The sequence below is a fragment of the Amblyomma mixtum genome, chromosome 3 (genome assembly GCF_055824585.1).
Source record: "Amblyomma mixtum isolate Tamu chromosome 3, ASM5582458v1, whole genome shotgun sequence".
Classification (NCBI taxonomy): domain Eukaryota; kingdom Metazoa; phylum Arthropoda; class Arachnida; order Ixodida; family Ixodidae; genus Amblyomma; species Amblyomma mixtum.
In genome coordinates, this window is record NC_143014.1 from 203,888,503 (window position 1) to 203,913,592 (window position 25,090).

Here is a 25,090-nt window from a genome sequence, read left to right on the forward strand (position 1 = left end):
GCGTCAATCGCGTAATTGCCTATGCTAGCCGCCTCCTATCCCCTTCCGAGAAGAACTACTCCATTACCGAAAGAGAGTGCTTGGCCCTCGTCTGGGCTGTTGGCAAATTTCGACCCTACCTATATGGCAGGCCGTTCACAGTTGTTACAGATCATCACGCACTGTGCTGGCTCTCTTCTCTGAAGGATCCTATCGGTCGCCTCGGTCGTTGGGCGCTACGACTCCAAGAATATGACTACGTTGTGATCTACAAGTCCGGACGGTTGCACAAAGATGCCGACTGCCTCTCTCGTTACCCTGTTGCCCACACTAATACTGCGACGAGCGCAAGCGCTATTGACCTGTTCTCTCTATCGCCGTTTACAACTATCGGCGAAGAACAGCGTCGGGATGCGGAGCTTCTCTCCATCATCGATCGCCTAACGTCCGCCCACACCGACCCTTCACTGAACCGCTTTGCTCTCGTTGATGGTATTTTATACCGCCGGAATCTTCAACCAACTGGTCCTGACCTTCTCCTCGTCGTCCCGAAGCACTTACAAAGAGTCGTTCTCCACGAACTCCATGACCTCCCGCCTGCTGGCCATCTAGGCGTTACTCGCACGTACGACCGCATCCGTCGTCGGTTCTTCTGGCCTGGCCTCTACCGCTCAGTGCGCCGTTACGTTGGTTCTTGCGATGAGTGTCAGCGTCGCAAGCGCCCTGCATCTGCTCCCGCTGGCTTTCTTCAGCCCATTGACATCCCTCCGGAGCCGTTCTACCGAGTCGGCTTGGATCTTCTCGGCCCCGTTCCTGAGTCCACTTCTGGAAACAGATGGGTTGCAGTAGCCACAGACTATGCCACCCGGTACGCGATAACACGTGCGCTCTCCACGAGTACTGCCGCTGATGTCGCCGACTTTCTTCTTCAGGACGTCATTCTTCATCATGGAGCACCCCACCAACTGCTCACTGACCGAGGCCGCACCTTCCTTTCAGTAGTGGTAAATGACATTCTTCGCGCGTGCTCAACTAAGCACAAGTTGACGACCGCTTACCACCCCCAAACTAATGGCCTCACTGAACGACTCAATCACACGCTTACCGACATGCTCGCCATGTACGTCTCCTCTGATCACCGAGACTGGGACGTCGCACTCCCATACGTTACATTTGCATATAATTCATCCCGCCACGACACTGCCGGCTACTCTCCGTTTTACTTCCTGTACGGCCGCGAGCCTCAACTGCCGCTTGACACATTGTATCGAACATCTCCTCCCCCACATTCTGAATACGCCCGTGAAGCCATTGCCCATGCCGACCATGCTCGCCAAGTCGCCCGTTCCCGCTTGCAAGCCTCCCAAGCTTTTCAGCAACAGCACTATAACCGCCGCCACCTGGACAGTGCCTTCTTGCCTGGGTCCTTTGTATTGCTCTGGGTGCCTTCTCGCCGTGTAGGGCTCTCGGAAAAGCTTCTTTCTCGATATGTGGGCCCGTATCGTGTGCTGCGCCAAGTCACAGCCGTCACATACGAGATTGAGCCTGCCTTCCCCGAGTGCACTTCCCGTACTCCATCCTCCGATATTGTGCACGTGTCGCGCCTTAAGCCCTACCACCTACCTTCTTCTGAAACTCGCTAAGCAGCACCGCGACGGTGCTTTTGCGCCCGGGGGTCATGCTACGGGTCGACTCAGAGAAGCTGAGGCAGACGAAGTGAGAGGGCGCTTGGCGCGTGCTCGGGCTCCGAATCCTGGGCAGTGGCCTGTGTTTTGGCATCCGGTGCGCCCTGTGCTTGTGTTCTGTTCAGCGTGAGTGCACCAGTGTTCTGCGTGGCGTGAACGCCTCCTGCCACGTAACAATATTCTAGGACATCTCGATGACGACTGTATGATTTTACAGAAATTTATGACATTTGTATGATAATTTTCTATGATCTGTATGATAAGTCTATGATATTTGTATAACAAACTGTATGAGTCTATTGCATTATACAACTTTTTTCGGCAGGGTGGCGACCGGTCGAGCGTGTTGCTCTCGTTCGGCCGCGCGCGCCTGTCTCTCCGCGCGCTTCTTTACCGCTGGTAACCCGTAGAGCAACTGGTGCTACGCTTCAACCATTTGAGCACAGTAAGCAATAAAACGCGTCCTTTTCCATAACCGTTTTGAGATGATCTGCAGCTTCTGGTTGTACGCAAGGCTATTGTTTGACACCCCCGCGATGACTTTGTGTGGATGGGTATGCTGCTGGCATTCGTCGAAGGCAAGCACATTGGTCGAGTATGTGACCACGCTGAGTTCCATCCAAGGTGTAAGAAGTATTTTCTAACACCGTGGTTCCATCTGCTGGAGGAGGACGCGGGTGTCGTACGGCGCAGCGTTTATACAAGGCAGCCGAGAAGGCGACAAGCGGCTACAACTAGGTCGGTAGAATAAGAGATTGCAACGGTAAGGGTGCAAAGCGCTTTATATCGCCCACCACTTCTTGTGCCTTTTGAGCGTACTGTACAAGCATTGTGCTCTTTTACCGTTAGAAAAGGCGCATAGGTAATAATATACAACTAGAAGATGCTCACCTTCTCCCTGCAACACTCTTTTGCAATTTTGAACACAACACCTGCGTTCCATCTTAGTCTAGTAAATTCCCAAGGAGGCCGTACTGCGCGTAGCAGCGCTGTTATTATTACGGCCCTCGCACAGACACCAACAAAAACTGTTGCAGTTTGACTTAAGGGCGCTCAGATACAACGTTACGGCGTGCCCGCTGAAGCAAACACCCGTGTCGTCTGCTTGTCGTCTGCTTTGAGCGCGCGCCGCCGGGGCCGCCTGCCCGAGCGCTGCATTTTTTTTTTTTTCGCTGCGGCTTCTACGACGCGCCGCATGGCGCCGCCACTGCATACGGCCCATCGGCGCATACAATTGTGACCTTATCTGGTCGCCCGCGCTCACTCGCGCTGACGGGAGTTTCACCTCCTAAATTGTCTTGCTCCGTGGCTTTGACTAACAATGACTGGCGTCTTACCATCCATGCATGTTACATTGGAACTGTCCGGTGGAACTTATGTCAATGAGGTCAGTGACACCAGGTAAGACATCCCGGAAGCCCTGTGCGTGATAGGGACGGTCATCGAGGTCTGCATGCAAGAACATGGAATTGTAAGCCAGCTTATCAGTCGACACACAGGAAAGGATGGTACGTTAACAATTACTGCTGGCCGACGCCGTAGCAGCGCCTCGGCTAACAGCCGATTAATCCATTCCAGCGAGGGCATCAAAAACACAACCGCGCAGGCCACCGTCTTCCTGTTTGACATCGCCACAGCCTCACGGGCTGTCTGCTGTAACTGGTATATACAGGGTGTGCCACCTAATATTTTACACAATTAAAAACAAAAGGCTTTTTCAGTTACAAGACCGCTTTTTATTTCGCATAGCATTCTCAGCGGTGTAGTACATCAGAGTACAGCTAAGAGGTGCTAACTAGCAAGCTGGTCAACAAATACTGAATAGTTAATTTTTTAACCTAAGAAAAGGAGCAGCGCGAAAGCATGCAACCACAGACGAAGAAAGGAGGAGAGAGAGAGAGAATAAACTTTATTTATAGAGTCTTTGAAGAGGAAGGCTCTCTTCTGGCGCAGGCGGGCTAGTGAGTTTGGTGGCCTTGATCTCTTGGATCTCGGCGACCTGGTCAGCTCTCTCTATAAGCAACTATAGCTGCCACAGGTCCGAGCTGCGCAGCGCGGTCTCCGACTGCTCCTCTGTGGTTATTCCGCTTAAAGGGTTTTTACTGCAGGCCCACATGATGTGGTTAAGGTTAGGAGCCACATGAGTTGACTATCAACTGAATTTTATTCAAGGAAGGCACACCTTAAATATGTCGAGGAACAGAGGTGAAGAGGAGAAGAACGAACAATGTTGAAAGATAACAGCAAGCCCAAGCAAGCAACAATACATAAAAAGTCAAACGCTAGCTGCTTCTAAAAAGTCGACCTCTGCGGCAAATATTGATAATGAGGGAGTGCTGATGGAAGTGTCGCCATATCTCTTAATATAGAATGCTTCCAGGCTAACACGAGCAGTCTTGTCGGCACTCTTACCAAGAATCTTAGTCTCACCCAAACGAGCCACGCATCCTCTGCACTTACGTGCGCAACCAAATGTGCGTACTTATATTTTAATTGACTTAAATTTCGGGCATGTTCCCTCAGTCGTTCGTTGATGCAGCGGCCAGTTTCGACTACATACACGTTTCCACATGTCATGGTAATGGCATAAATCACGCCTGTTGAGCTTTAAATTCACTTGCACGTCACCTTCATGCATTCTTCATGCAGTGAACTTCGTCAGCCCATTTGACGGACTATGCACTCCATCACTCCATAGGTTACATCAATACTCGCCATTGCATCCTTAGTACCCATTTCATGGCCGCATTTTATCTTCGTTTTTTTTTTTACCTCTTCCACTCTGCTCTCCTTCTGTCTTTATCTCCCAAATTCCCCTCCCTACGCAGAGTAGCATGCCAGCGATTTTTAACGCCGGCTAAATTCTCTGCTCTTCATTAAAGAGTCTCTCTCTCTCTCTCTCTCACACACACAAACGGAATGTCATGTCGTATTCGTGTCTGGCATCCTCTTTTTTTGGAGCTGCAAATGCATGGGCATAACTTTCTCAGCTTGTTGGGTGCCGAAAATACAACGGACTCAGCTGCAATCAAGCAGAACGCAGTGATCACAAACACGTGAGGATGCAGTTTGCATACAGTCGAGCCCACTTATAACGATCCAGACGATAGCGTGGATAGCGTTCGTTATATCCGAAGTTCGTAGTAAGTGTACTTCCCATGTTATAGGCAAAAGTACAAATTCAGACCGTGTACGTACGTTATGCGCGTCTTTTTATTCAAACTAGACCTTATTGCGGCACCTTCCAAGCTCTCCACGGTAGTTGCATAGCCCTCGCCGATAGCGTGCTACCCACAAGCTGATTTAGGGAGGCGGGTATAGCTAATTGCAGCAGAGGCCTCCATGGCAGCTAGTGTTAGGTAGGCCTTCTCGTAATCGCCGTCATCATTTTCCTGGCAATCGAACAGTTCCGTAGTTATAACGTAGTATAGTTCCGTCAGTGAATTGCTCTCTGATTTCTCCGTCATCACTGGCAACATCATGTCGGTCAAACTGCGCATCGACGAAGCGTTGCTACAAATATATACATGCGTCCGATAATGTGGCTGTTCGACAGCTTTGGCTTCGGTGGCATTGTTTTTTTTCCTTCAAAGCAAACGTTTATGCGTTGGAAATGTACCGGCACCTTCAATGACGTCATCATGTGCCCCCACTTCGCGCTGTGCGCTGTGGAGAAGCTTGAAGGCCGTCGCGATTTTAATCGGTGATTACGTCACCATTTAAAAAGCTGGCCGAAAAAGACTTCGCATGCTTTACCTGGAAGTTTCCCACATTCGACCCCATCATGCTTGTGGACTTCTAGAACCTATGCAGTTGCCATTTCGTCTTTCGTTCTTATTAAAACCTATTACAGCCTGTCACGTACTGCTGTAGCTGCCACATCTAGTCATCTAAATTGGTAGTGCTCCAGAGGAGCACTTCGCATGAAGCTGTAAAAGCCACCACGATACTCTACCGAAAACTCGTACCAAAACCCGCAACCGCGGACTCCAATTTACATTCCTAGTAGGAAAATAAAAATTCTGGCCTTTATTTTCTGTTTCGAAGACCCGCGGCCGTTTCCTAAGCATTAGACACGCCTCTCACCTTGCATCACTATAACAAGGAAAGAACACAAATCAAAATCCCAGCCTGTAAGCACTTATCGGGAGTTTGGACGCACAAATGAAAACCCGGCTTACGACACGTGTGCTGGCAAAGCCAAGGAGGCAAGAGACTCGACTGGATACTGGACGTCGCATTTCACTGCATAACCTTCCGTCACTGTGGATGGCACGACGAGACATACACGTGAAGGAAGCAATGCATATGCAGCCGCTGGAGCGACGATTTCCTGCGTCTCTGAGTCGACATCGCGTCCTCGTACGCGTCCTTTCGCCAGGCCCACCTGGCACGAGAAGACGTGCCCGCCCGCCCGCCCATTCAGCATGGCAGCAAAATTTTCGCCTCTCCTTCTTTTTATGGCACTGTTCTTCAGCCCAGCCCACGCTCAGCCACCCGAGGTAACGACCAAGGACCTTGAAACGGATCTGCAAGCACTTGACGACTACATCGTGAAATATCTGCTCAAACACGCGCCTGAAATCGTGTCCAAGGTTGACTTGAGCCCCGGGTGTTCCAACGGTCTTCTTAAGATGCTCATGGCGATCAAGAGGCTAGAACCCTGGGGCGTCAGAAGTAAGTACCTGAACGCTAGATTGCGCCACGGTCGTGACTGGTGTTGCATTGTGGTTAAGACTAATCGGTGAAAATAGGTACAGTCTTAAGTGCCCTTTTCCCTTTTTTTTCATATTTTCTTGCCACATGCGGTATGTAAAATAAAACAAGATGAGCCTTAGTCCTGGTAAACATACCGGTCGTTATAAAAACGGCGTGATCTTCGAAAAAAAAAAGCCATGCCTCCCGAGCTGGATTTAAGCTGTGTCATTTCACCCGACGGCCATTAACTCAGCCGGTGATTCCAATCATTACTATGCACCTATTCTGCATTGCCCTTCTCAGTCACTGACTTCAAGACACGCATTGCTGCTGGAAAGCTGCATGGCGGCAGTTATTGCGAGAGTAACCTGTCTAGTAAAAATGTAACGATCATAAGCTTCGATCAGTTGGTATCAAGTGCACCAAACGCACCGTAACCGATGTGATGTCGCTAGACAACGCAGTAAGACCAACCATCGTCGTCTCTGGGCGTGCCGCAGTCGAAAGCGGCTGGGTCATCGGCTGCCTCTCCAGACTACGGATTTTAGTTTCGCAACGATAGTTTCATGAAGGACGCTGCGGGATTCGTAGCGCGGTGCGTTGGCGTTGAACAGATCACAGATCGGACTGCATTCAGTAAAGAATAGAACCCTGCCGGGATTTGTAGCTGGGCTATCTGGTTCTTATGTTAGCTGGGTTTTATGTAACGGTTACTTGCATAATTGCACTAAGTCTTCAGACAAACAGGATTACAGAAACGAGTCGAAGATGGGAGATGAACAGACGACAGAGTGCCTGTGCTATTTCACCTTTTCCTCGCAGTATTTCGTTTCGTTTTTCTTGAAACAATTTGCTCGGCTATGCAATTACAACGCCAGGCGATGGTCCGACTCGTGGCTGCTGGTTTCAGAACCGGATGAGCTACCCACTACGCTTAGATAGCACGTCCTAAGCGGACTAAATTACCATATTATGACACGTCGCTGCATTCGTGCATTTCCTTCCCGTTATACCATAAGCTGGCTTCCATTAGCACAACGCACAGTGAAAATGTTATCTGAAATGTGCTTAAATAAGATACTTAAGCAGTGCCTACAGGTCACGTAGGAGCAGTTGCTGCATTATTTAGGGCAAAATGGACTCAACTGTCACTACGCTACCGGCATAACGCGTACCTAAACGACCCGGGTTATATGGCAGAGGCTTGCCGACCCTCTTTAAGAACGGGGGACACGACAGCTTCTCCTGTTCACATCCTTTCCTGATAGAATAAGTGGGAACAAGTTTTATAACAGGATTCAAAGCAATCATAGGATAAGATGCGAGAGGAGAGGGATGATCAGTGTTTGTGACTTTGTCTTCTTTCTTTGCGCTTTCACTTCGAGTTGCGCCTAGAAAACTAATTTCTCTTTTTTCGATATATGAAACAAACTAAAGCAAAAAATTGAAGACTGCAATGCTAAAAGAATGATTCAGCACCAGCCGCACCCCCCTTGACTCTTGCCACCGTCTCCGAAGCCTTTCTTCCTCTTTTCATTCATGAATAGCTCAGGCTTTCTTTGATGCAGTAGCGGTCTACGTTACCTGCAGACGCCAGTAGACGTCAGGCCTAAGTACCCATTTAAATGCTCTTTCTACTGAGCGGGTCCATCTGAGAGGATTGCCGATGCTGTCGTGAAGGCTCGTAATGTATGTTTGTTCATGTTTAAAGATGCCGACACGATGCTTTATGACATTTTTGTGATGCAAGGTGCGACCAGATTTATCTCAAATGATCGCAGCCACGCTCACCTGCTTCCGCATTGTTCGAGCTTGTTGTGGTTGCTTTTCGAGCATTATCTCGAAAGTTCTTTGCCAGCATTAAACTGAACGCGACCGAGAACAGCGGTGGTTCTGTTCTTCGACGAGTGCCGAGCGCATTCTTTGCTATCGCCGCTGCCGAGTTGTTCTTTCACTGTGTTCTTAACTGTTAGAGTAACTGCAGTAACCAGGTGATGCTTATATGCCTGGTTTTGATGGGAGGAGAGCCATATTGCTCTGTTGTTTTTATTTTGCCGACAAAACAATGGTTGCTTCGTTATATTTATTTTCGAGCCGAATCGCTAGAGTCAAACGCCCACAATTTTTAAATAGGTAGGGCATCGATTTATTCAACTGTTCCTAATGTGCTGGCTGGTATTAGGTCTGCGTACTCCGCTCAGTCCACATGAAGCAGAAATAAAAAGCTCCATGCTTACATTCGCATACATAAGGTTAAGTTGAATAAACAGAGGCTCCGCGATTCGAATACAGTCAAGTGCATCAAAACGCGTGTTTTTTGTTCAGCACTCAACATGAAAGGTAAGCTACAGACTTTGGCAATTTGTTAAAGGGATACTGAGGACAGCTCCATCCCATTACTGTTCCAGCAAAAATTCATTATCTGGCTCTTTACGACTACGCTGACGTTTTTCGGCCGCAAAAAACGCATTTATCGGCGAGAAAATGGGTTTTAAAATCTTCCCACCAGCGGGTTCAACTCGTGACATCCTTAGCGCAAAAGGGGCAGGCTTTCGCCGCTTTGAAGTGAAGGGTGGTGTAGCGCAGCCTCTGGGATCCGAGCCCAAAATCAGGGCTGACGCACGCGTTTAACTTGCAAAATCGCCCGGGGATGGCGGCACATGTATTTCGTTTTGTTTTTTTTTTTTGATGAAGGGCGGACTTTCTTAGCTCATGAAAGCTCCGTTATCGGTAAGAGTGGTCTCTTTGCGATTAAAGCGGGGTACCTAATCGATGCAGGCCAGCTTTTATCTGTCCTCAGTGTCCCCTTCAGCCATCCATGAGAAACCTTTCTACATCGCATGTATATTGCGCAAGATTGTCAACCTCCTCGCATAAAAACTTGGCCAGGCTTGTACTGACTCTACTCATTACCTTTTTCTTCAGTGTTTCTTGCAAATGGCTTACTCCCAAACAACCTACTGGAGTACAGCGTTACCAACCCAGGAGGCTTCGAGCAATGCCTGCGCACTGTTGCACCAGCATCCGACACTTCGGCCACATTGAAGGGACAGTACTGCACCCTGACGCTAAGACTTACCAAGCCGTTCGCGAAATACCTGGTGAAAAAATTTAACGCCATCGGGGATTTGGAGGTAACGCCAGCTTTCTGCATTACTTTCAGATAACAGAATAATGAATCTTAGCGAAATGCCAGAAATTTTCCAGGGCTATCACAAACCGCCTCTCTACACACGAACTTAATGTTCAGCGCACTTTCGTGTAATTTTTTGACGCGCGATGATTAGGTTCATTAATTATATTGTGTCGTCGCATGCCGTAAAACGCAACTTCATGAAGGCAGTGCAATCCCACGAACTAAACATGCTCAGCAGGACCTTTCTAGTTACTGCTTCTCTCACCCTCCTTCTGCCATTTACATACCATGACCAGTGTTCTCAGCATATATACCATGACCATGACATACCATGACCAGTGTTCTCAGCATATATTTATTTAATTACAAAAGCAAAATGTAGATTAATATGGCGCGTGCTGTTTTTGATATTGCTATCGGTTTTGGCTACAGCGCATTATTTGTAAGGGCCAATAAAGATACTATTTAACTGACACACTGGGACCCGCCACAAAGTGTCGCTTGTTTGCCACGTTTGCACCAATGAAAATCACACTACACACTATACAGCGCAAGTTCAAGTATGCAGTAGTGAAAGGAAAGAAAGAAAGATGTAAAAACGCTTCTCTCTTCCTCCTAGGGCCGCTTCGACTTATATGCATTGCCGGACAAGATCAGGGGGAGAGATTACGCTTTCCTATTGGGAATTTGTGGCCCTTCCACTTGCAGCCAATACGAGCTTGGCGAGCTCATTGACTCAGGTAAGCAGCCGCTGCAGCCACGCAATTTGTTGCGTTATTGACAGCATGTAGAGGTCACTGTTGTGCCAGATTAAGCAGCGTCAAACAGCTTCCATTCTAGCAACCGGTGTGATAACGGAGATGTGCGTCTATTGGACATTTTTCGGATTACTGAGTCCTTTGCTATGGGGTTATTTTCGTCGTACTTATTCTTACCAGTATTTTTTGCCTTTTTAGCAGCTCCGGTTAAGGCGTATCACTTCATTTCATCTCATCGAGTGAAGTGTACGAATCATCCGTGCATATTTTCGGTTTTGTACTTATCAAAATAAGATCGACACGAGCGCCCACTCCGCCACCCACCAGCGCGTTTGCTCGCCTTCTTCGTGGTGAATTCTAATGGTAGATCCTGATGAAGCTTTTCTACTCCTTTTGGGTTGCAACCTTACTGAGTGGCAGTTGGGAGCGTGGACTGCGCATTGCAACCGCAAATAGCTACCAGGACCCATACTGCTCCGTTGAAAAAAGGGACTTGCTCCGCCAAAACCGGCAAATTTCACCACAGCCATCGTGTAATCGAAGCACGACGAAACATAGCCGTCTCCCTCGCCTGTGGCTGCTTACTTCGGTACCGTCCGCTTGCGCGAGTTCATGCCGGCAACCATGCATGCCAAGAACGCTGCGTATTTGCACTCTCCAGGGAAGTTGCGCCTCGGGAATGGCAGCTCGAGCTCCGGCGCCTCAGGCACATAGTCAATTGCTCGTGACCCGAAGAAAGCGATTAAGAGGTCGCCGCTTAAAAATACCCATTCGGAACCATTTTTCGGGCACCTATGAAACGGCCAATAACAGTTGTCTTCGCAGAGGACGTTGTTCGCCGGCGCTCGGACGAGTGGGTACACGAAGTTCGATCGCTGCTTGATTCTACACGAAACAAGAACTTGCATTACAATTTGTTCGTCCTTTCCTCCGCAGGCACAGATGTTGTCTTTAAAGAGCATTCTTTTATCCATTCAGCGCTTTACTGTTTATTCAACTGAAGCACATTTGTATTTGTGGGCTATGTGGGTGGGTGGAACTGGGTATAACGGAGGCTGCGCGCCCCGAAATTTCGGCAACCCCCATGTGTGCCAATCATTGGAGAAGCGACATCGCGTTTACGGCTGCATCTCGTGCGTATAGATTAAGAGCGGTATAAGCGAATCCAACAAAGGAGACACCTTACGGTTTCGGATTCGACGATGGCGTGGTGTGCCGAAACGGACTTACTGCGGGGTAGGCTTCCGCACCAAGTCTACCTGAGCAGTGCATAGCATTCGGAGTGCAAGAACAGCTGTTTACAACATATGCGAGCGTACGTTGAAACAACCGAGACGCGCTGAATACTAGTACCATCCATGCCCGATAACCCAAAGGGCACTCTCATTAGCTATCCTTCTACTGTGGCTCCAGCTCGAGCAATTTTATTCATTTCACGCATTTGGAGATACCGCTCTTGGGCAAAGCCGAGATGCTTCGTTATGGTCCGTTCGTTCGCTCTCAATTTTTAAGCAGATTTTGCCACTAGCATCCGAGCCAAGCGGAACTCCCTCAAACAATTCACAGTACGCTGCCATGCGCTCTTAGTCTTCATTGTTTTTCCTTTCCACTATGAACTTAAGCTGGTGCATTCTCTTCATCGGCTGCTTCCAAGCATCTGTCATCTTATTGGCAACCTGCAGTGCCCAGGCGGCGCTGCAGTTGTTCCACTGCGCGTCTAACTGCCAGCTTCTTGGGCAGCGACGAACGCGAGACAAGATCCTGAACAATTCGAGGCACGCGTTTGGCTGACAACAATTTCAGCCTAGGTGCTCTCGACGTAGGCCTGTTAGCTGACGCAGGCCGCGTGTGGCTTCAACAGGGAGCGGAAGCTTATACTTCAAGCGCAGGAAGGTGGCGTAGAAAAGCATGATGTGCGCACAAAAATATTGGCTGTGGCTTAGCTAAGGTTAAGCCTGGATATCCCGAAGCGAAAAGCTGCGGCAAGGCGGAGGAAGAGCAGCGCGTGTAGTGAATACGGTGCTGTCTTAGAAGGTTGCTTTAGAGACATGTACTGTGGCGTGCATTCCTCTCGGGTGTACACCAAGATATGAGAGACAGGCATTTCCTTTCCTTAAAACCAATTTTCATTTCATCTCATTTTCCTGCCTTACGGCGTGGTTCAAGGAATCCACCGAGATATCAGAGAGACAGGCAGCGTTTCCGTTCCTTAAAACCAATTTTCTTTTCATTTTCCTTCCCTTACGGCGTGGTTCGGGTGTCCACCGTGACGTCACGCAGTTCGCGTATGCGCACCTGTGGCCTTTTCTGACGACGAGGCCCACACTAGCCTCGGTGTTGACTAGCCTAGTGAAGCTTTTCGCTTCAAAAAAAATATTTGCTCCTCTCGCTAAGTTGTGCATTACGTTGCTGCGATCGACGAGGTAACTTTCAGCACAGGTTGCCTATACTGGCTCAGGTTCGTGATTACTATTCAATGCGCCAGCGCCTGTAGCAGTAGCACGCTCGCAGGCTTCCTAGAGGTTGCAGCCCTGCGTTTTGTCAGTGTCGCCCTCTTCACTATAACTCGTGAAACTGCTGTTGCGGCAGCAGTAGCAGTACGAGAGTCCTTCGGAACTCTGGTAGTGCCCTGTTTTGTCTGAGTAGGCGCTCCTCTTTATTCGGGTATATATTTTTGCTATGCGTCATGTTCAGCAACACATTGCACTTAATTTGCCTCTGCCATCATAGTGTGCACTACCACGGTTTCCATTTATTTTCTCTTTTGTTGGACGCGGTTGTGTTTGTTCAATAAAAAGATTCTTTTGTCGGCTGGTATGCGCCTCTTCTGCCCATACACAAGTAGGAATCACATGCTTGCGTGTACAAAAAGGGAGAATTCACGTGACGTCATGGGCGCCATTTTGTTGTCCAACACGTAGCTTCAGCAGTGCAGGCCGGAGCAGGTGGCGAGAGTCCTTTTAGACACATCGGCGGCCTTTCGCATTCCTCCACAAACAACAAAAAAGGCAGCCGATTGGACGTCGGTGAATACCATAGAGTTTCTAAATATTACCTACAAAATAAGCTTCGTCCCCTTCGTCCACCACGGGAATGCCGGGAATACGTGGTTTGCTACTTGGCTTGGCTTGGCCTTAAAACGTAACTACCATTGAAGAAATATAAATTTTCGCAAAAAATATATTGCCAGGAAACGTTGTTTTACAATCAAAGCGTTATAATAAATCTCATTACTCTGAATTGCAATAAATGAGTAGAAAAGAAGACAGGTGTAAACGAGCCCCCAATTCGCCCGGTGTACGGTGCGTTAAAATAGTTTCCAGTGGCACGACCGCGCCGCTCCGCCTGACGCAAGCGGTGTCGACTGCAGCGGCGGCGCTGCCATCGACCCTCTTCAAAGTTCCCCTCTGCAGCGTACGAGGCATAGGCGAATGGAAAGGCGTGTTTGGTAACACACTGACGCTGTTTCAACGTAATTTCGTAGTGGGTTTGCCATTCGTTTGAATCCTTTTCAGGTGACTTAGTAGCGTCGACGTTTGTTGAACTGACAGCACGATTTCGACCTTCCACAGTAAGCAAAACTAGTAGCAGACGAATGCCAGTGAGTGTAATGTGAAAGGCATATTTTTTAACAGCTCAGTATTTCGCGAATACGGGCAAAGTTGCAATACCTGAATATTTTGCACGCACAAAATTTCGAGAAGTAGACATTATTCGCGGGACGAATTTTTCGGGAGGTGTACGCGACTGGCGAAAAATAAATGTTTTGCAGCATCTGCTAAAGCGCAAATGCGCAGGAATTGGCCGATTTAAACTTGCATATGACTTCATATTCACACACAGAGGCAGGCCATTTTTTTATCGCATGCCGTAAGCAAGCTAAACAACATGACTCTGACAATAAAAAAAAAGAGCACGAAACTCTGTTCACTGCTTGAAGCTATTTCATTGCAGATGTTTGTTTTTTTCCTTTCCTTACATGCTTTACACCTTCTCCATATGTGCACAAGGAGCGTAGGAGCTTGCAATGCATGGTTTTGAAACAAAGTATAAATGCAGCTCATTAAGTCTGCTTAGTCTGCTGAGCTTGAGGTGCTTTGCTGCCTTTCGCTTTGATAGCATATTCGACTTGGAGCGGCGTAGTTGCATAAAAGCAGACTATGCAAGGAGTCAAACTTCCAGCACCTGACAGCGAGTCGAGGGAACATGAAGTTAATGTAGCGTCCAGCGCTTCCTATGCGCTTTGATCTCGATCACCGCGGCGGCAGTCGCGGCCGCACACACTTCGCGGTCACCTGCAGGTTCATCAACCTTTGTATCCTCTGCAATCTTCCTTTGTGTCTTTTTTTTTTCTGGTGCGGTTGCGTCATTATTCTTCCTTTTTCTCTCCTTGCTCATGGGAGTAGGCTGCTTGCTTAGGCAAACTGACAGAACTGTGGGGACTACGTCGGAAGTAAGCGTAAGCGCCTTGTGTGGAATGCGCACTTCCTCCCCATTTATTCGGTGCTCATAGTACTTAACAATGATGTGCTGGTCGAAATGCGGTTCACATACCACGCAGTCTGTGGTTAGTAGCTTGTCAGCTCTGCGTAGGCTTCTTTCCCATGTGCCTCTCCTCTCAGGGTCTGCAGGCGCCTTGAATAACGACAGCTTCTTCGCATTTTTCGTTCGGGCGTATCCTGTGCTAGGCGTAGCAATGTTTGAGACGTGGCTTTTCACTCACTGGTGCAAGGTGTGGGCGCATTAGCATGATAACAGTACGCGAAACACAACCGCACAGAGCGAAAAGCCAGAACCAAAATGCACCGCTGAAATGCATTAGCTGTGCATGCCCAGACTGATCAACCTCATGTGCGGTAGACGACAAAGCCACCGCTTCGTTCGACACTTCCAGCGGAACGCACTGCGAGGCACTGCCCCTCCGCTCGTTGCGCTGACCTCTTATAGTTCACTGTACCACGGTGAGAAACGGGCTTTTCTTCAGGTCGCCAAATATAGCAAACTGTCGAAACCAGTATTTTGCGTTTGACAGACACGCTTTTCACAGCAAATGTTACTTTAAAAAAAATGAATGTTTGAAATAGTTCATTGGACGAGCTTCCCTTTTTGTATGTGAAAAATAGAAACGTTTCATTGGTGTCGTATTCTTCTGCGGTTTCGCGTCATGGGAAACTTGCCCGAACCCTCACGTTTATTTGAGAAACTTGTTTGCGGTTCGGAAGTGCCGGTTCTCCATAAGTCCTGGCACTGCGCTCACGGATTTTGCGAAGAAAAACATGAACTAGGAGGGGGAACCATTATTTACGACGTAGACAATGTGAAGTTTGGTGACCATCACCAGTATCTCACGGAAGTGCGCTGCAATGGTGAACAAAAGATTATTTCCGTTTCTCAATCGTACAGCCAGAAACACAACCCAGGTGGGTAAGCTCATGTGCGGCTACAAGTGAACTGATCGACGCTCTTCGTAGTGAACACAGATTACATCTGTGAAATGTACTCCTCAGAAGCGCAGTTACTGTACATGCGCATTCCTTACGGTGACCATATTTTGTTGCAGTGCAGTTAGTGCAGCCTTTGAATGCTTCAGATCTCAAATGAACTGCCTGCGTAGCTGTAGCTGCATGACTGCCCCACCACAAAGAGCACAAAACATCAATCAAAATGAAACTGAACCGTAAAAAAACATTTAGCCGTACTACAGTCAACAAGCCAAGAGATGTCAATTCGAAGCCACGTCTTCCCGGCATGACAAGCGCGTCCTCGGTAGATGAAGTGCAGTGCGGCCAACTTTCCCTCTAGTTAGGTTTTAGAAACTCTATGGTGAATGTTCCTAGATGTTAACCGGCAACAAGGCATCATTGTTATTGTTATTGCTATCGTCATCGACAGTATCCTACTGATGTAAAATCTACATGAACGGCATGAAAAAAAACATTGCGTTTAAAGTGTCGTTTATTCCTACGCGAGAGTTTCCGAATTTGGTTGGCAATGTCGCCAGCGTTCTCGAACGCAAGGTAGGTAAAGTGTGTGTGTGTGGGGGGTGGAGGCGTCTGCGACAATCCTGAAAACCAGACAGGCACAAGGCATGTCGCATTTTCATCTTTCTCGATTATACACTCGAGAATGCACTCTCCTGTCCTCTCTTGCATAGGATCCGGCAAATAACAGCCCTTTCAGCAGATGTCGTCGCAGTAATCATCCAAAGAAGCAGAACGCTTGAGAAGTTGTCAGAAATTGAAAGCAAGTCCGAATAATAATAAGAATTCTGGGGGCATTTAGAAAACGTTCTGGGCACTGGGCCATGGTCTTGCCGATCGCTATAAGCTTTAGGATAAGAAGCGCGTTGTGGGAGCAGGATTTTCGCCTTTTACAGACAGAGTTTTCCCCTCTTACAGCCGTTGACAACAACAAAGAATGTCTTCATTCAGAACTAGAATGCTTCTTTGCTGTCGTAATTGCTTTAATGTATTCTTAAATATCTCAATTGTATCTAGTTTTACTTTCTTTTACTAAGTGGTTCTGACGTAGCCACGTTGTTTGAACACTTATTTTATGCCCCATAAGAGATGAGCACAAAATAAAGCCGACCGCACAGTGTGTTTCAGCTCTTCTGAGGTTTATTTTGTTTTCGTCTTCTCTTTTTATGGGCATAGCGTGTAATCCAAACACAGACAAAGGTTAACAAGCCAATTATGACGTTCATAAATGTGCATGCCATTCCAAGAAAATCTATTTATTATCTTTTCCCAGTTCACCCTTCTTCTGCTGTCCGTTTTATGCCGTGAACGCGTTTGTTTTGCAACCGTCTATTCTCTAATCATCAGCACATTTCTGCATAATAATGCATGCCGAAACACCATAGCACAAAGAATGGGAAATAACTGTTTGACCGCATACCAGCATATCAATTTCACTAGCCTTTTTAGTCTGTGGCAGTTTTTGTACGCCAATTACCTGTCAGCGTTTACTTTATCTTCCTTAATGCATTATTCTCCCTCTTCCGCGACATCATTCGCGTAAATTTTCCTACGGCCTGACCTCATTTCAGTGGCTTCGACGTACGGAATGAACACCACAGTAACAGGCTGTCGCACTCGAACTCCAACAAAAATCAGCACGTTTCAGGCCATTGCCATGTAAGTGCTGCAATAGCGCGTGCACATATCTCGCTGGATGTAATAATTTTGTGTCGAACTTTCAGCTTCGTACTAGGCTTAATTGCCGTGCTGGTCGTAGCCGGAACATCTGCAGACTTCCTACTTCGAAGGATGTGTGGCTCAGACCAGACTACCAGACATGGTGAGAAATGTTGCTTGCTTTCAGAAACGATACATGACTCGAATTTGCGGAATTTAGAAAGGACTTTGTTCAACTAACCTGTCAGTGATTCAACGAGATTTTGTTTTCGCAGATACCAGTGTCTATTGAAGGGGGATATGGTTAACAGTCGGGCTTGCCTTGCTAGATTTATACATTTAGGTTACCTTGTTTAAATACAAACAAGTATTGAGCCGCCGCGTTTGCTCAGAGGTTATGGTGCTCGGCTGCTGACCTGAAAGACGCGGGTTCGATGCCGGCTGGGGCGGTCGCATTTCTATAGAGGCGAAATGCTAGAGCACCGTGTACTTTGCGATGTCAGTGCAGGTTGAAGAATCCCAATGAGCGCGAAATTATCCAGAGCCCTTCACTACGGTGCCCATCAGAGCGTTAGTCGCTTTGAGACGTTGAAGCCCATAAGTAAAAAAATATAGCTGCAACAATTGTCGTTGCTCTCTCTACATTACTTGTAACATATTTCATAGTAGTCTTTAATTTCTTGTGATGGGACAAAAACCTTATCTTGAAATCTGGATTGAAGCATGGGAAACTTTAGGCGGAGTCGGTGAAGTGAGGACAGAAAGGAAAAGAAACATTTCATTGTGGAGCCCTGTGCTAGAAAGGCCGCATCCCGACGGCGTTCTGATATCCACGTGCTCAGTGGTTCGGTCCCAGCCGCAGCGGCTACATTTAGACGTAGGCGAAAGGTGGAAACGCTGGTGTCCTACTGTTTCAGTGCGCGGACCCTAGGTGGCCATGATTACATGTCCAACATTCTCGGAAAAAAAATTTGAAGATTGAAAAATTGTAAGATAATGTATAGAAATATTGAACCTAATGGTCCATTCTTCTGATATGTAGCAAAATCTTTCTTTTACAGTGTTTCTATTGATCGCATCGAACAGATAATATTGCCATAGAAAACAAGTGTGCAGCGTTTTTCACGACAGCAAAAGCGTTCTTAGAAAAAAAACTCAAGACTGCATTCGGGTGATCTGCGGATATATTGATTGTTAGTGTGAAATTTTTCTATATCTGAAAAAAATGCGTTCATAAACGGTTTGCCGTTCAAAAATGCTTTTGTACAGAATTGTTGGTGACGTTCAGCAGCCCTTCACTATGCGTTATTCATGGCTCAGGTGTAGATTTGGCACATAGAACCAATACTAATTATCATAACTACGAAACAAGCGCCTCGAACCCACCAGTCGCATTGACTAAACTGCTAAGAGCTTCCCTTTTCATTGGTGCGAATGAAATCACTTACGATGGTGGCGCCCCTCCCTTATGCTACGTGGAGCCCCAGAATGAGGACCCCACCTATAAGCTCGCAGAACTCCCCTTCTTTGTAGTAAAGTTCTTCCTCCTCCTCCTCTTTCGGTGAGCGCTCAATAGCCCATCAAGGGCATTGACTGGAATGCGACTTCCTTGAGCCTGTCTTACTGCGGCAATGGGGTAGAAACTGACTGTTACGCACTTTCCCTGAAGCCATGCGACCGTAGCATGCGCAACAATTCTGGACAAACGCATTTTTGAGCGGGAAACAGTTCATGAACGCAATTTTTTTATATAATGTAAGATTTCACTATGACAATCAATATATCCTGCATAATTTTTTTTTCTGCTATTAACGTTTTTGCTATCGTCGTAAGCGTTCCCCATTTGTTTTCTAAGGAAGTCTTCGATGCGATCTATGGAAACACGTTAAAAAAAGATTTCGTTACTCATTATGAGAATACACCATTAACATCAATATTTCCACAATAGTACCTTACAAATTTTCAATATTCTGAATTCTTGCCCGAGAACGTTGGACATGGCTAGCACATTTCACCTTCGTAGGTGGGATGTGTAGCCCCTACCAAGACAGCGGCTGTATGTCAGCAATAATTTCACCATTCCTGCGTGTCATTTTCGATAGCACCGCAAAATTCTTGCTTCGCAGTACACGTTTCCTGGTATTATGGCAGCGCACAGTTATTACCCGCCCGCGGTAAACGCAATTTCTAGAAACCGGATACAGTAAAGTAGAGCTAATTCCGGTTGTTGTTGTTGTTGTTGCCTTGGTGGCATGGCACATCACCGTGACGGGGGATTGGCCAAGGTTCAGTGAGGAGAGCCAAAAGAAGGTAAATTGGTGCCAAGCTAATGGTTTAACTTTGGTTGCCAAGCTAATGATTTAACTTACGGTAAGAATTCCGGTATTGCTACGCAAGGCTAAGACCAGTCAACACTAACAGCATTCTCCTCTTCCTCGTCATCATCATAATCATCCAAGACGCTGATACGGCCTGCGGCTGGAGCGTATGTAGTTGGCAAAAGCCAACTTCCACGGGTGCGTGTCATAACCGAAGCATCTAATGATCGATATTAAGGTTTGGGTTTTATGCACCATCAGCGTCAAATTAAACAGCGAATAGGACAATGGAAACTTAAACATAAAAGCCCGAAAACATTAACTGCTGGAGAGAAAATACAGGCGACGTCTCGAAGCACTTTCAGAGATCCGTGCTTATGCTTTCGAAGTGAAAATCAAATCGGTTAACAGTGGCGTTATCAGAAATAATTTTTGGGGAGTGTTATACACCGCAGGGGAAAAAAATAAAATAAAGAGAGCCTGCGTCCATACAATATCTTAGTCATTTTTCTGCTGCAATAAAGACGAAGGGTTTGCTGTTTCGTTCACCGTAATAACTACATAATACGAGCGCACACTGGACTCTGTGGACTTGATTTGTAAAGAGCATTTGTTTTTTCGCAAAAAACGCTCGCATGAAAAACTGCGGCTATGTACAACATTTTTAAACAATATGCAACACAAAATCTTCTGCTCTACTGCGAACGAATGGCATTTGTCAAAAGATGAATGTGAGCCTGCGCCCGGACGCAGAGGTACTATAAAAAGTGCGCTTTTTATTTTCGCGATAATTTATGATCATTTGAGGAAAATGCAAAGGATGGAAAAGTATTCTGACGTGAAAAGGTACGTTTAATTGGATGAACTGTGCCTACAATTAAAAGGAGTGCCAAACGTCGTGCGATGGCGAAGAAGAGTGATTATTTTCTGCAATAACTTTCGCTTCATATTAGAATAGACACTTTTTCAGTCAACAAACCTACACTCTTCTAAATTTCGTTTTTACATTTTAATATATCGATGCGGTGTGAAAATGGCACGGGTGAAAGACAGACCGAAATAATAGAGAGAACGGGGGGGGGGGGGGGGGGGGATGCAGCGCTTAGAAAATTTAGGGGAGTGTTCTGACACCGATGCACCCCCCCCCCCCCCCCCCCCCCCGGCTATGCCCCTGCCGGCTAATTTTCAGTCTTCTTTCTTAGCGAGCTATTTTTGCTGCTCCTGCTTAATTGTCATGAAGTTTATCTGACGTTGAGTGTACTTGTGAAGATATCCGTCCTGAATTAACGCCACAATAAAACACGTTGCGGGCTAGTTGGTTATGCATTTTTTTCTTCAAATTTAAGCAGCGCTAACTTTTAAGACGAATACACAGAGGACATTACAGGACGGGCGCCCGTCCTGCCATGTCCTCTGTGTATTCGTCTTAAAAGTTAGCGCTGCTTAAATTTGAAGAAAAGAAAATTAACGCTACAGTTTGCAACAAGAGTCATTTGTTTAATTGAAAGCGTAATCAGGTACATTCCGGATGGATGCGAAGTTAAACTTACATAGCGTGAACAGAACAAATGTATACGTGCGCTTAGAACCATCTCCATCGGAGGCGCTACACAGTCATGCATCCTACGCAGGCAGTCATGGGCCTGCGCTTTTGCTACAGGGTGTGCTATCCCAGCGTAATTCAGCGCGTACGCCTCCTATGAAGCAGAACACATTCTTTCGTCTCTGCGCTGAACACTAATGTTACTTTTCTACGTAAACAGTTCCGCAAAGTGTACGTGTATACTCATCAATACGGTAAGTATCCAAGTCACGCTCACATTCAAGTAGGAGCGGACATGTTGAAACCAACCATATAGAACAGCAAAACGCATTGCTTGTTTTTTTTTGCCTTATTTTTCGCCGCATAGATCTCTTTTCCTTTCTTCGCCACTTTGCAGGAAGTACTTAATGCTTCCCTCCTAAAAACATCTATGTGTTCTCAGCGTATGTCATATCTATAGCCCCTGAGTGTAAAAATGACAAAGTGATTTATCGTTGTCGTTTATTTCCACGACTTCAAATAGTGCTTGTTCTTTCTTCCTTCAACGAAGGCATACCTGTGGAAATTCTGCTGTGCTTTTCTGCACGAAGGAACACCAAGCGCCTCACGTCCGGCAGTTGCAGAGCAGGAAACGAGCCGCTGCAGTTTCTCAACGGGTTGAAGACTTTGATGTGCATTTGGGTTATCCTAGGGCACACGTACATCATTATGCAGTTTGAATATTATCGTAAGTCGGCCTTGGCCCAATAATTCCTTTCTTTTTTCTAGGCCGCAGTGTAAACTGTCGGATACCTCGCAATATCGCATGCAGTGACGGCAAAACATTACTCAATTCAAATCTTTATTAATTTAATAAAAGGTAAGTCATAAATGATTGCGTGAGTTAGCTTGATTTCTCTCGTCGAAGACGCTTCAATTATAGCCATAAGTCACAGTTCACTCGTTGTGATAATCCTACCTGACGGCGTTTCGGTAAATCTTGGTGGTCACAGTGCTGCTGTTAAAAATTTACGGAGGTAGCACACGAACAAGCAAGACCTCCGCTAAGGTTTTTGATGATTAAGTAGTTTCATTTATAGGAACGAACAGCAAGGGGTCGATAAATTTTAGGCAAAAGAAAATTTAGCGACGAGGGAAATCACCACATATACAATATGTTCAAAGTATGTCTTTCGCGATTTTTTAGGAACAAACGAAAAATGTCGCCTTGGCAGGAAACCGGCCAGAACGTGATAAAAAGCTGTCTCTGTCAGACTTATTATTAACTACACTCAATGAATAAGCCTTTTAGCTACTGCAGTTAGCGCGCATTTTTATATTGCCGCGAATCTTTGTAGTTCATCCTTCAAAGCTGCCGGCACGTTACTTTGTCGCTTTGTTTGTGACGCGACCAGATTTATCTCGATTGATCGCATCCAGGCGGAGCCGATTCCACGTTGTTCCAGAATGTTGTAGTAACTTCGCACGCATGTTTCGAAAGTTCGCGATCAGCTTTAAATTGAGTGCAGTTGAGAGCGGCAGGCATTCTGTTCGACAACCTCCGAGCAAGCTTGTTGCGACGCCGCCGCCGAGTGATTCAGTTCTTTGAGGGCGCAAGTCAGCCTAATACAGAGTTTCCTTTGGAAGCCCTCTTCGCTGCCTTCCAGTACGCCTGACTGCCGTCACCACTAAGAGACAATACACTTAGATGAGATCGCATGCCTAAACTATTCCATGTGGTAAAGTTTCTGAAGCATGTCCGTGTTCCGAGATATCCGAGAAGACATTCTTCTTTTAAGCAAGATATACGGGGCGATTGGCGTGAAACTCCTTCCGCGTGTTACAGTGCTGTTCCGGGCAGTGTTTGTCCAGCTTTGCTGGCCGTGAGTCAAAAAGAAGAAAAATTATAAGCCTCTCCTGTTGCTTTACGTCGCCGCGTGACGAAACAACGCCGTACGAATAAATGGGTCACACCTGGCAGGGCCTCTGAGCTAGTACTCATTCTTGCAGTCATGTTTACGAGGGTTGAGTTGGGAATTTGGAAGGAGATGTATCGTATAACGGGGGTACTACGAGAATTCTGCCAAACGAAATGGGCTTGAAATACGACAGTATACGCCAATATAAACATATCCGCTAAGTATAGTGGCTTAAAAGTGTGGTCGAGATTAGAAAAAACCACCGATCGTGACGCATAAGCAACTGATGTAGCACTGCCATTTCCTTTTCCGCTTTTCTTCCCAGTTCTATTTCGAGTGGTTCATGTCTAGCAACACAACTCAATACTCTTTTGCAGATTCTCTCCGACGGTTCCTAGAGATAACGGACCAACTGCATTTTCAGATTGTGATCGCCACCACGCTGAGCGTATCCACATTCTTCTTCATAAGGTAAGCAAGGTAAACCGCAGCTTAATACTCCTTGTTCATTATTCGTAGCCTAAGCGATATTTATCAAACGCCTCCCTTTTCTTCCCGTATGAGACAGTGGCTTTTTGCTGGCGTACGTCATGCAAGAAAAGCGCACAGCTGTCCGTCGGCAAAGTCCGGTCGTCGTCCATGTCATGGGATCCTTCCGCAGATATGTGAGGTCAGTGACTAGACTAGCTCCTACCTTTTACAAATAAGCTTTTGCTCGCTAACACCAGGAAATTCATCTTAATCATACTGCAGAATACATATCATGAAAGGTGCCTAAGAGTTCAATGAAATCACTGTCAATCAAAACATTTTTTTTTTATAAAATCACTCTACATAAGCTATTTTTCGCAATCTAAACAGTCATTTCTTGACGGAACACACAGAGTAGTACCTGTTTAGGTGATCTGTGGAAGTGCTTGTCAACCTCACGCTATATGTAACGTTATCTCTTGTTGCCCCCTGGTTAGCACTTCTTTCACCTCACCGTTGCAGTCTCCACCCAACAATAGGACATTCTGAGGTGCAGTTCAAGCTGTCCAGCTTTAAGTGGAAATACGTTGGAAGTATGTCATTAGATCATGCGCGTGCAACATCAACTGGAAGCCAAGAGAGTCCTGGCGTTCCGACATCGTCGTAATGCTGACGACGCCGTAAGGCGAAATGAAAAATTATCTGTTTAAAATATTTTTATGCATGGAGGGATATTCAAACAATATGTAACTAATAGCCCTCGTCGATAGCAGTAAATGAGCCTTGATGAAGGAATGTATGACGGGCCTGTTTCCGCTTATTTCTCTTTACGACGTTTTCTTTGTTTTATTCGTATCACTTCGTATAACGTTGCCCCTCCCCTATTCTCCTTTCCTTTCGATCACCTGAAGTCTACTTGTACAATCAGGAAATTATAAATGCTGTGCAATGTCTTTTCCGACACTCTCCAATAAAGCTGCACCGCGACTGTCTATTTCAAGCTGTCTGTTGCCTGTAAATATTTTTGGGTAAAGAAAATTCCCATCGAATATATAACCCTGATTCACTTGTTAGTCAATTAAAGGGCACTCTTTTTTTTAACCGTAGCATGGGATATAAAATTCACAATGCCTATGATCTTCCGCTCCAGCACTAAAACTCTATTTCTCCGATATGCATAAACTCGCATTTTATTGTCTAGTTGATGATTATTCAAAATTTTGTTTTGTACTTCACCGTAACGACAAATTTATCCCTCAAAGCATGAAACCGATCTCGGCACTTATTTCTCTGAAGGCGACATTGCTATAAAATGAAAGCGTTATTAATGCTTGGCAATGCATTCATACTCAGCCGAATTTATCTGTTGACTCATGGTGTCTCACATATCAATCGCATACACTTCCATAACAGCCAGTGATGCTACAATTGAGTGATTTGAGTCATCTCCTAGCATTTATAACAA

General features: G+C 46.4%; 1 protein-coding gene across 1 annotated transcript in view; it reads left to right on the forward strand.

Annotated features, from left to right (window-relative positions):
- Window positions 1-2,985: 2,985 nt before the first annotated feature.
- LOC149353360 (nose resistant to fluoxetine protein 6-like) overlaps window positions 2,986-25,090 on the forward strand; it is a 39,167-nt gene continuing 17,062 nt past the window's right edge. Inside the window, exons 1-9 of the mRNA XM_089575808.1 lie at window positions 2,986-3,065; window positions 6,142-6,341; window positions 9,288-9,496; window positions 10,118-10,238; window positions 17,308-17,395; window positions 17,461-17,558; window positions 21,807-21,983; window positions 23,532-23,625; window positions 23,723-23,824. Of these exons, the coding sequence (XP_089431934.1) occupies window positions 2,986-3,065; window positions 6,142-6,341; window positions 9,288-9,496; window positions 10,118-10,238; window positions 17,308-17,395; window positions 17,461-17,558; window positions 21,807-21,983; window positions 23,532-23,625; window positions 23,723-23,824 (1,169 nt within the window). The remainder of the gene's footprint in view (window positions 3,066-6,141; window positions 6,342-9,287; window positions 9,497-10,117; window positions 10,239-17,307; window positions 17,396-17,460; window positions 17,559-21,806; window positions 21,984-23,531; window positions 23,626-23,722; window positions 23,825-25,090) is intronic.